Below are 12152 nucleotides of genomic sequence, written 5' to 3' on the forward strand. Positions count from 1 at the left end.
GTCATTAAGAACTTAGGGGCATTTAAGTATTACTTTCCTTTTCCCTAAAAAACTGTATAACAATGACTCTGTTGCTGATACATTGCCAGTCCCTGAAAGATAAGTAACAAAATCCAAACTCAGTACAGAAAAACACATCTTAATATAGCAAAGTAAACGCCTTTCCTTACCTCCTCCACTTACTACTAAAATATTATATATTGAACTCAAAAAAAACTGCTTCCTTCTGTAAACATTTCCAGAAAGTCTTCAAACATTTCTCTCCTCTTTAAATACATTTCACTTGACATAAGTTTGCTTCTAGAATGCAGGTGGCATTGCATTTGGGCAGTCTACTTCTACCAAACCAGTGGTAGGCAGACAAAAGAGTATCTCCTGTTCAAAGACTCATTTGTAAATAATGTTGGGGGATGGGGGTAGTTAGGTATTAAACAAGACCTTTCTCATCTAAGGTAAGATCTCCAGTACTCTTCAGAAGAAACCTTTAAATTACTAGTAGATAAGAGGCTAAGGATTTCAGGCTACCGCATTCTAAACTCCTCATTGTGTATACCAACAAACATAGTGGGGAGGGGCAGGTGGGTTTACAGGAGACATAAATTCGGTGAGAGGGCTCAGATCCACCTGGCAAAGCTGTGGGCTCTAGTTTACTGGATGCAGGCTCCAAGTGTAAACGTCAGTCCAGCTCCATCTGTGTTGTGGGCCTTGTCTAAAAAGGATCATACTCTTGTTCCAATGTCACATATTCTTTAAAGTTCAAAAGTTGTCTCATGTTCATTTAGCTGTGTGCTAAATTCTGTTTTTACCCCCAACAGATTGTCAAAATTTTAAACCTTTATACTCCCCTGAATGAATTTGAAGAACGGGTAACAGTGGCCTTTATACGAACCATCCAGGTGAGTTTTAAAATAGTAATTTTATAAAGTCCTAGTCTGAGACTATAAAGGAAATTGAAAATTTGGGTTTCAACTTTGCTTCTCTTTATTACTAAAATACTGGTTACATATATGTTAGGAGACCTTACATTCCTAGGCTTTCTACTTAGGTAAACATGAACCGTATCACGCATGAGTAACTTACTGTTTACACACAGAAAACTCAACTTTTACAATCTCTGCCTCTCAGATTATAGACATAGTTTAAGCATTATTTCATTTGCCACTAGCATGTTACTGAACTATTAGCACCAAATGGAATTAACAATGTAAGCAGAATATCAGTCCTAACCATAAATTGAACTAAGAAATGTTCTTTAAAGAAAACAATTTGAGCTCTTAAGCTCAATATTGTCTAAGACTTACAATATTTGCTTTTAGGAAAATGCTTGAAAGAAAACGTACTAGGGAAAACGGTAATTTAAATCTGTCTTTTCCTAAGATGGGAATTTTTTACTTAAAGATGAGCTTCCTCAAGCCGAGCCCAAGGTGATTTTGGCTGAGTGCCTGACCTTTGCATGTGATAGTAACTGTGACAGTGTTAGAATGATAGTCATGTCGCAATGATTCAGAAAACAGGCCACTCTTCTCCCATGATTACCTGTGGGGAGCACCTCAGGGGAGACATAGCACTCCCTCAAACTTTGAAACGAACTTATTGGCCAGTGAAGTGATGTTGACACGAAACAAGGATTAAAAGGGGTGCAGGGGGAAGTGATCAGAGGAGGGAGAGTCAGGAAAAAGGGGACCAAATGGAGGTTTATCAAAGACGCTGAAGAAACATGAGGAAACATGGAGCTTTGTACAAGAACCTGTTCCCTGTGGAATACTCCTAGAATTTTATTTCGAGCTCCTTCCAGTGTTTCAACGTAGATCCAGAGATTTAGAGGGCCCTGAAAAGGGCTAAAAGGGGGTTTGAAAAGAGCCATGGCAAAAACAATCTAAATGAACTTTGGCCCAACATCTAAATAGGGAACAGAGGCCAAACGTCTGGGAAGGGGTGCCTAGTCAGACTAAAGGTTGTTCTCCTAAGGGCAATGACAGAAACACAGTCGATTGTTAAAGACACAGGCCACAGAGCGGGGCAGGCAGAGTGAGTCTCTACTCACCAACATGAATATAACAACGGGATTGCAGGTGGCGCAGACAGAAAATATCCAGTTAGGATGCTCATAGTCAGATGCTGACATGGGAAGAGTTTGATGACAGAAGCCACTGAGATATCTGACCCTGGACCCATTATGTGGATTTTTATGGAGGGCTGATAATTTACACAAAAGTGCAAGTTTAGAAAGTCTTGTTTGGTTTTGAATATCTGAGACACACATTAGAGGGAGAACTATAACTGCTCATAAATTGGCAACCCCACTGTTTATGAGAATTCAGGTTAAAAAATACATGCCAAATCATACTGCAGGTTTAATGGATTAAGGACAAAGGAAAAATATAATGGAAGTTAAGCCCAAATAGTCTCTGAAAGTATGTACAGTCAGATTTTGAATCTTACTCAGTAATCAATTTCAGTGTCTCGCAGTTCCATCAAAAGATTTTTTTTTTTATGAGCTATAGCTTTATGTTCTGTTTCTACCTATACAGTGCTCAGAAGAAATGGTGAACAATCCCACCTTCCTACATTTGAACACACTTGTGTGATAAAGACAAGTTACTTGTTAAAACAAACCATTGCTTGGGCTTTTTATAGCTTTATACTGACCTTTAAAAATGTAAATTTGAAGTTAAACTCACCAAAGCATTCACAGGAGGATTTCTGTGAAATGACCACCTTGTAAATTTTAATTGATTAAATGTATACATGCCTTTTGCTGTTGAATTGTGATAACAGAGGTAATATTTCACTTTCTTTTCCCATTTTTATACTCTCTAAAATTTCTTCAAACCTTTTAGGTAGTGAAGTCTACTGTCACATCTAACTAATGTGGAGAAATACAAGGGTCCTTAAGTGCTACAAAGATGACTTTTTTCCCAGAGCCTCCTGCTATTTCACATTTTACATACATACACCATGCGATAGGTTTGTGATAATAAATACAGCAAAACTCAGAGTGGGATGTGTGTGAGCCTTCAACAGTCCCAGAGAATCATTCTGCCAGGAGTGGGATGTGTGTGAGCCTTCAACAGTCCCAGAGAATCATTCTGCCAGGAGTGGGATGTGTGAGCCTTCAACAGTCCCAGAGAATCATTCTGCCAGGAGTGGGATGTGTGTGAGCCTTCAACAGTCCCAGAGAATCATTCTGCCAGGAGTGGGATGTGTGTGAGCCTTCAACAGTCCCAGAGAATCATTCTGCCAGGCCTATCAGAGCCACCATTGAGTATCTTGAATTAGTGAGGCTTGTTGTTTATTCCTCCCTAAATACCTTTCTCTCCTGTAAACTTCTCTCCCATCATTTCAAACCTCTTTTTCAAATGATTGAAATTACTTTAAAATTTTGGCCCATCTTTCAAGATGCCAAACACATGGGTACTGGAAATTTAAGTCATGCTTTCTATTCATAATTCAGGTAATGGATGAAAACGTGGGCAATTCTAGGTTCCCCTGCCACTATAGAACCATCTTACAATGCCATGCTTAAACTGACTTCATTCTGTAAACATGTTTCCCAGCACTTTTCAAATGCTGCTATGTATTTACTGCCCATGGCCTGTTTCGAGGTTTAAGAAAAATAAATTGTGTTTTCACAAAATCAGGATATAATTGATTTTCCTTTTTGGCATTACTCCCACAGTTAACCCTATTGACTTTTGTAAAAGTACAGCTTCTACCAGCAGTTCATGGTTCAGAGATTAATGGTTAATGCACAGGCAGGAGGAACAAAGGAGCATATTATAAAACCGATAACAGCAAATACAGCCCTTACTATGTGCCAGTGATGGTACTCTGTTCTTTATACCTGTTAACTCTTTTAATCCTCACAACCTTACGAGAAGGGTACTCTTCCCCATCTCATGGTTTTGGGGTATGTGTGTTCCATTTAACCATTTTTAAGTGTACAGTTCAGTGGCATTAAGTATATTCACAATATTATATAACTATCATCACTATTTCCAAAATTCTTTCATCATCTTAAACAGAAACACTACCCATTTGCGCAAATAATATTCTCGCTTCCCTTCAACGCTGGGTAGGCTTCTATATTAACTTACATGTAAATTCTAGATGTCACATATAAGTTGAGTCATACGATATTCTTTTGGGTCTGCCTTATTTCACTTAGGTTCTCAAAGGTCATCCATGTTGTAGCATGCGTAAGAATTTCATTCCTTTTTTTAGTGACTAATATTCCCTTCATATATCACATTCTGTCTATTCATTGGCTGATGGAAACTGCACTGTTTCCATGTTTTGGCTATTGGGAATCATGCTGCTATGAACATTGTTGCACAAATAGCTGAGATCCGTTTTTCAGTTCTCTGGGGCATATAGTTAGAGGCAGAATTACTGGGTCATACGGTAACTCTATATTTTAAACTTTATAAGGAACCTCAAACTTTTCCACAGCAGCTATACCATTTTACATTCCCACCAGCAATGCATGAGAGTTCCAGTTTCCCCACATCCTCGCCAACACTTGTGATTTTCCAGCTTTTTAAAATTATAGCCATCTTAATGGGTGTGAGGTGGTATCTCACTGTGGTTTGGATTTGTATCTCTCTGATGACTAGCATCTTTTCATGCACCTATTGGCCATGTGTGTATCTTCTCTGGAGAAATATCTATTCCAGTCTTTAATTCATTTTTAAATTAGATTGTTGCATTTTTAGTATTGAGTTGGAGTTATTTGTACAATCTTGATATTAAATCCTTATCAGATATGATAAGAGTTTTACAGATTTAGCTCCCTTTAAGTTTTTGATCCATTCTGAGTTAATGTTTGTATATGGTGTAAGGTGAATGTCCCACTTCATTCTTCTGTATGTGGATATCCAGTTGTCTCAGCACCATTTGTCAAAGACACTGCCCTTTCCCCCATTGAATGGACTTGGCACCCTTGTCAAAAATCAATTAACCAAAATATGAGGGTTTTTTTTTCTGGGTCCTTATATTCTATTGGTCTATATGTCTGTCCGTATACCAGTACCACACTGTTTTGATTCCCATAGCTTTGTAAAGTTTTCAAATGGGAAGTGTGAGTCCTCCTTTTTTTTTTTTTTTTTTTTTTTTTTTGAGACAGTCTCACTCCATCACCCATGGAGTGCAGTAGTGCAATCTCAGGTCACTGCACCCTCCCCCTCCCAGGTTCAAGCAATTCTCCTGCCTCAGCCTCCCAAGTAGCTGGGATTACAGGCATGCACCACCACGCCTGGCTAATTTCTGCATTTTTAGTAGAGATGGGGCTTCACCATGTTTGCCAGACTAGTCTCGCACTCCAAACCTCAGGTGATCTGCCCACCTCAGCCTCCCGAAGTGCTGGGATTGCAGGCGTGAGCCATTGCACCCAGCCAATTTTGTTATTTTTCAGGATTGCTTTGGCTAGTCAAGATCCCTTGAAGTTTGATATGAATTTTGGGATTTTTTAGATTTCTGCGAAAAACATCATTGGGATCTTGATAGGGATAGCATTGATTGCTAGCATAGATTGCTGTATGTAGTATTGTCATCTTAAGTCTTCTAGTACATGAATATAGGGTGTCTTTCCATTTGTTGAGGTCTTGGCTCTTTCAGAAGTCTTGCACCTTCTTGGCTAGATTTATTCCTAAGTATTTTATTCTTTTTGATGTTATTGTAAATGGAATTGTTTTTCTTTCTGATTATTCATGACTAGTGAATAGAAATACAACTGATTTTTATGTGTTGGTTTTTTATTATGTACTTTCCTGAATTCATTAGCTCTAGCAATATTTGTGTGTGAATTCTTTAGATTTTTCTACATGTAAGATATGTTGTCTGCAAAAGGATCATTTTACTTCTTCCTGTCCAAATTGGCTGCCTCTTACCTCTTTTCTTGCATAATTGCTCTGGCTAGAACTATGCTGAATAGAAGTGGTAAGAATAGGCATCCTTATCTTATTCTTGATCTTAGAGGAAAAACTTTTTGAGTATGCTATTTGTGATGTTGAATGTGGGTTTTACCTATGGTCTTTATCATGGAGGGATTTATCTTTTATCATAAAGAAAGTTGGATTTTGGCAAATGCTTTTTCTGCATCAATTGAGATGATGTGGGTTTTTTCCTCTTCATTCTGTTAATGTGGTATATTACATTGATTTTTATGTTGAACTAACCTTGCTTTCTGAAGATAAATCCTACTTGGTCATGGTGTATAATCCTTTCAACCTTTTACTGAATTCAGTTTGCTAGCATTTTTTTGAGGGCTTTTACATCTATATTGATAAGGGATGAATATAGTTTTGTTTTCTTACAGTGTCTTTATCTGGCTTTGATATTAGGGTTATACTGGCCTCACAGAATGAGTTAAAGTGTGCCTTCCTCTTTGATTTTTAGGAAGAGTTTGAGAACTGGTGTTAATTCTTCTTAAAATGTTTCATAGTCTTCACCAGTGAAGTCCATCTTGGGCTTTCCTATGTTGGGAAATATTTAATTACCAATTCAGTGTCCTTACTTGTTACAGGTCTATTCAGATTTTCTATTTCTTCTTAAATCAGTTTTGGTAGTTTGTGTGTTCCTCAGATTTTGTCCATTTCATCTAGGTTATCCAATTTGTTGGTGTTAAATTTTTCATAGTATTCTCTTATAATCCTTTTTATTTCTGTAAAATTGGCAGTAATGTCCTCACTTTCATTTCTGATTTGCTAATTTCTCATTTTAGTCTTCACACACACCTGTAATCCCAATCCAAACGACTCAGGGCTGAGGCAGGAGAATCACTGAACGGGAGGTGAAGTTGCAGTGAGCAGAGATCCACACCACTTGCACTCCAGCCTGGGACAGAGCAAGACTCCGTCTAAAAAAAAAAAAAAAAAAAAAAGGGTTTGTCAATTTTTTGAACCAACGTTGATTTCATTTGTTTTGAGGTATTGTTCTATTCTCTATTTTCATCAATTCGTGTTATTTCATTTCTTCTAGGTTTAGTTAGTTTGCTCGTTTCTGGATTCCTTAAGGTATACAGTTAGGTTATTGATTTGAGTTTTTTTTTTTTTTTTTTTTTTTTAAGTTAGACATCTCACAGCTACAAACTTTTTTAGCACTACATTTACCCCATCCCATAAGTTTTGGTTTATTATATTTTATTGTCTAATTCCCCTGTGATTTCTTTAGCCCATTGGCTATTTAAGAACTTATTAGTTTCCACATATTTGTGGATTTTGCAGTTTTCCTTCATTTATTGATTTATAGTTTCATTCCATCATAATCAAAAAATATTTCATATGGCTTTAATCTTTTTAAATTTATTCAGACTTGTTTTGTGTAACACAAGGTCCATTGGAGACTGTTCCATATGCACTGAGAAGAATGTGTATGCTGCTAAGTGGAGTGTTCCATATGTGTTTGTTAGGACTAATTGGTTTATAGTGTTGTTCATGGCCTCTATTTTCTTATTGATCTATCTGGTTCTATCCATGATTAAAAATGGGGTATTGAAATGTCCAACCATTACTGTAGAACTATTCTCCCTTAAAGTCTGTCAGTTCTCACTTCAAATATTTTGAGGTTCTGTTGCTAGGTGCAGATGTTTATTATATCTTCTTGATGAGTTGAACCTTTTATTAAAATATAATGTCCTTCTTTGTCTCTGGAAATGACTTAATTTCTCCTTCATTCTTGAAGGGTAGTTTTGCCAGATTTAGAATTCTTAGCAGACAAGATTTTTTCCTTTCTGGATTTGAACTGTGTCATCCCACTGCCTCCTAGCCTGCATGGTTTCTGATGAAAAAACAGCTGTTAATCTTATTTGAGGATACCTTATACAGTCAGCCCTCCATATCCACAGGTTCCATATCTGCAGGTTCAGCCAACCACAGATTCAAAATTCAGTATTCACAGGATGCAGAACCTGTAGCTATGGAGGGACAACTTTTTGTATCTATGGGTTCTACAGGGCCGACTGCAGTACTTGCATATCCATGGATTTGGGTATCTGTGGGAATTCCTGGAACCAATCCCCCATGGATACTGAGGGATGACTTTATGTGACAAGTCACTTCTTTCTCACTGCCTTCAAGACTCCCTCTCTGTTTTAGGGTTTGACAATTTAGTATAATATGTTTCACTGTGAATCTCTTTGCCTTTATCCTACTTGGAGTTCATTGAGCTTTTTAGATGATTACATACATGTCTTTCATCAGATTTGGGAAGTTTCAGGCATTATTTCTTCAAATATTTTGTTGCCCCCTTCTTGCTCTTTTCCTTCTGGTACTACTGTAATGTGTATGTTAGTACAATTCATAGTGTCCAGTAGATCTGTTAGGCTCTGTTCATTTTTACATTATTTTCATTTTCTTCTCAGACTGGATCATTTCAATTGCTTTATCTTCAAGTTCACTGATCTTCTGCCTGCTGAAGTCTACTGTTAAACTCCTCTAGTCAGTTTTTCATTTCAGTTTTTGTACTTTTCCTAAAATTTCTGGCTTCAAATAGGAAGCAGGGAGGGGCTCTGTGCCTTTAAATGTTCTAGTTGATGCCACTAGTGGAAGCCATTGCATCCCAAGAAATGTCTAACCAAGACAGGCATCTGCTGGGACCCACCAGATCAACCAAAGTGCACAACCCCAAATTTTTGGAGGACAATGTCCCACTGCCTGCCCTGGCCAGCTAGCTACTCCAGGAATATGGGCTGCTATCCCCATAGCTTCAGGGGAGCTGAAGAGAGGGGGATAGTAGCTGGGTCACACACACAGTTCTCTTAGCAAAGATCAGCAGCCTCTCCCTTTATCAATCACTCTCCCAATTGTTTATAAATGTCCAGTCAAGTTCCAGAGTTACAAGATAGTTGACAATCACTGTTTCTAGTTCAGGGTAGCTTCAGTGGAGGGACCAATCCCTAGAGCTTCATACTCTGCCATTTTATGTGATATACTCTTCTCCCATTCCATTCTACAGGTAAAGAAACTGGGACATAGAAAAATTCAGGAATTTGCCCAGGGTGGTGCCAGGATTAGAGCTCAAGCTGTCTACCTAAAAAAAACTCATGCCCTTGGCCACTCCACTACAGTGCCTCTCCATATGGTTTGCACCTGAGATGTATTTTATATTCTCCCTTAGATAGAAAATTTTTTAAAGAATGCTAGAATTAGAAGAGTGCTTATAGCCCTCTGATCTCCAAGAAGCCTAAGTCAGGGCTTCTCGCCCCACTAAATACCTCAAGGGTAAGGAGATCACATTCTCCTGTTCCTGAAGTTTTACCTAATTGTCTTAGAAATCTTTCCATGATACATGCCAACTCACTTTCGTGAATTTACTTAAACTGCCTATTTTTAGGGGTACTCAAACTTTCCATGGTCTTATTCTTCCCCATAGGCACAACTACAAGAGCGGAATGACCCTCAGCAACTGCTGTTAGATGCCAAGCACATGTTTCCTGTTGTGTTTCCATTTAATCCATCTTCTCTAACCATGGACTCAATCCACATCCCAGCGTGTCTCAATCTGGAGTTCCTCAATGAAGTCTGAAGATGCATGTTTCCAGCATTAGTTTGATTCCCAATGTGAGCAAAAAGGAAGTATATACAGTAAAGTAAATTCAAGGGTCTGTTAAATCTGGTAAAAGTAGATCAAATCAGAGATTGACAGCCTGTGGAGGGGTGCTGAACTATACAGAATTAGACACAACTATGTCATTATTTTTTTGTACCTACTGCTCAGAATAAAAACACTTGAAATATGGAAGATTTTAAGTTTGATTTCAGTCCAACAATATGCATAACTTATAGACACCAAGCAGTCCCCATAGGCAAATAAAAGGTGCCAATTCTATAAAATGAAGCTGCCTAGTTTTGATCTTTGCGTATAACTGGAGAATGTCCAAATTAAAATATCAAATATATATAAGTCACATAAATTGCCTTCAAAGGGCTTTTAACAAATAATGGTACTAATAACCATGATAATGGCATATACTGACATTTCCCAAAGTTTGCAAACCATAGGTGTGGTTGAGTTTGTGGTGAGATGTGTTAAGAACAAAAATATGGGGATGAGACTTCTGAGAAATGTTCCCAAAATATTTTTTAATGGCTGATTACAAAGACAGTGGTGTAAATGACCTCCAGACCAGACATTTTGAGTACTGGTTTCTGAAGCAAAATTAGAAGTGCCCATCCTCAGTGTGCTCAAACACTTTTGTGTAATCTTGGTTTAATGGAAGAGAGTATTGAAAGGCTGCTATCCCAAACTCCAGGTGAGAAAGATGGAAAACTACTTTGTTTCTGATGCTGGTCCATACACTTTCCAAGTCCCACAAAACTTTCACAAAAATGTATATAAGCTAAATATTAGAAAAGGATAACAACTTGTTTTATTTATAGATATAAAAACCAAACAAGTCAATATGAAAACTTTTAATCTCTTAATACCATTAAGCCTCCAGTAAGAGCATCACATAATGCTCTACTATTCCAGAAACCAAATAGTAAAACAAACTAAAGCTTGCACATCAGATCATCTGAAAAACCTTCAAAAATAATCAGTTCAGGGATATTATACTAAAGTTTGGGTTTTTTTTTTTTTTTTAAGAGAAAAAATGATTAGGCAACTGCCCTTTTCAGGTAGTTCAACTTTCAATTTAGCGCACACTTAAAACTCTACCAAAAAAGGATTTTTTGTTAAAATCTCTTACACAAAGAAGGATTTTAAAAAGAACAGGCTAATAGGCAGATGTGCTGCCTGCGCTTAGAATTTTTTCTTTTTTTTTTTTTTTTTTTTTTTTTTTTGAGACGGAGTCTCGCTCGCTGTCACCGGCAGCTGATGAGTGGCCGGACCTGGCCACGCAAGACTCGCGCCTCCCGGGTTCACCGCATTTCCTGCCTCAGCCTCCCAAGTAGCATGGACGACCAGGCGCACGCCACCGTCGCGCCGGCTTAGTTTTTGTTGACTTTTACGGTAGAGACGGGTTTCACCCATCTAGCCCCAGGCGGATGGTCTCGATCCCTGACCTTGAGCCACCCGCTCGGCCCTCCCAAGAGGGGCGGAATGTACAGGCCTGAGCCACCCGCGCCGCTGAGAATTTTTTTTAAACGGTATTTTGAATTCTTCAAAAGCAAGCATTCAACTGGAAACCCATATTCTTTCCACACTTTTTTTTTTTCTACTGTCTTTTCCCTATTTCTTGATAGCAGTATGCTGTTCCCATAAGAAAAAATGGTATTTGCAAATCATAGAAGAACAGCCTCTGTATTACACTGAGAAAATAAGATTTATCCATGAATTGGAAGTAGAACAGCCTGCCTCCACCCTCTTTTACTCAACCACTCAACTTAAAAGGCCCTTGGAAACACAGCACACTCCAAGCTACCTTCTGTACTGTGCCCTTAGAGCACTGCTTCCTCTGTCATTCTCTGCATCTCCTGGGGCTTAGCCCAGTCTTAGCCTGGGTTAAGGCTGCTGACAGTTGTCATGGGCATTATCCCCTCTACATCCACATTAAACATCCCAGTTTCTCTTGGGTGTCTGCAGAGCTGTGCCTTTTTCTTTCGTTACAGTTACATAATCACTGACTTCCATGACACTCACCCATGAATCCACGTGCTGACTTCATTTAGAAGGCCAATCTAAAACAACTGGGTTTGTGGCTACCTCTTTAAAGTTGTTTGTGAAGTATAATTTGCTTTTTAATGCACTTTAGTTTGAAACTGAGTCTCTTACGTAAGGACTATCCTTAATCTTAAAAGACCAAAAATGCCTTGTTAGAGTGTTAAGGAGTTTTGACATGCAGTGGTTCCACAAATACAGTGGTTTACTATCCTTATATATTGTCTTATACCATCATTCTCTCCATCTCTCTTGGTCACTACTGTCTGCTGTCTCTGGTTAATCACTAGGTGCCAAGAGCTTACTGAATAAAAGCTTGGCAATTAGAATAAATGGGGAGGGAAGGACCTTATGAATAGTCCATTTAGCCTAAGAAATGGCAGATTTAGTTCTTCTCTTCCAAAAGATAAAGGTGTATCACTAGAGTTGTACTTAAAATTTATAGATGACTAACAAATATATACTTTATATGTAGTTAATATTTAGATCTATCTTATTTAATACTTGGAGGCTAGAAGAAGCATCTTTAGGGGAACTATATAATCTTTTGTTAG

The 12152-nt window shown here is 38.1% G+C and overlaps 1 protein-coding gene and 1 long non-coding RNA gene across 2 annotated transcripts in view; one reads left to right on the forward strand and one right to left on the reverse strand.

The window, feature by feature from the left end:
- MYO5B (myosin VB) overlaps window positions 1–9738 on the forward strand; it is a 284042-nt gene extending 274304 nt beyond the window's left edge. Inside the window, 2 exon segments of the mRNA XM_017888643.1 lie at window positions 816–896; window positions 9370–9738. Of these exon segments, the coding sequence (XP_017744132.1) occupies window positions 816–896; window positions 9370–9522 (234 nt within the window). The 3' untranslated portion in view covers window positions 9523–9738.
- Window positions 1–12152, reverse strand: part of LOC108539752 (uncharacterized) — a 36954-nt gene that overhangs the window by 14682 nt on the left and 10120 nt on the right. The window lies entirely within an intron of this gene.

The sequence above is a fragment of the Rhinopithecus bieti genome, unplaced genomic scaffold (assembly GCF_001698545.2).
Source record: "Rhinopithecus bieti isolate Rb0 unplaced genomic scaffold, ASM169854v2 scaffold_18295, whole genome shotgun sequence".
Classification (NCBI taxonomy): Eukaryota; Metazoa; Chordata; class Mammalia; order Primates; family Cercopithecidae; genus Rhinopithecus; species Rhinopithecus bieti.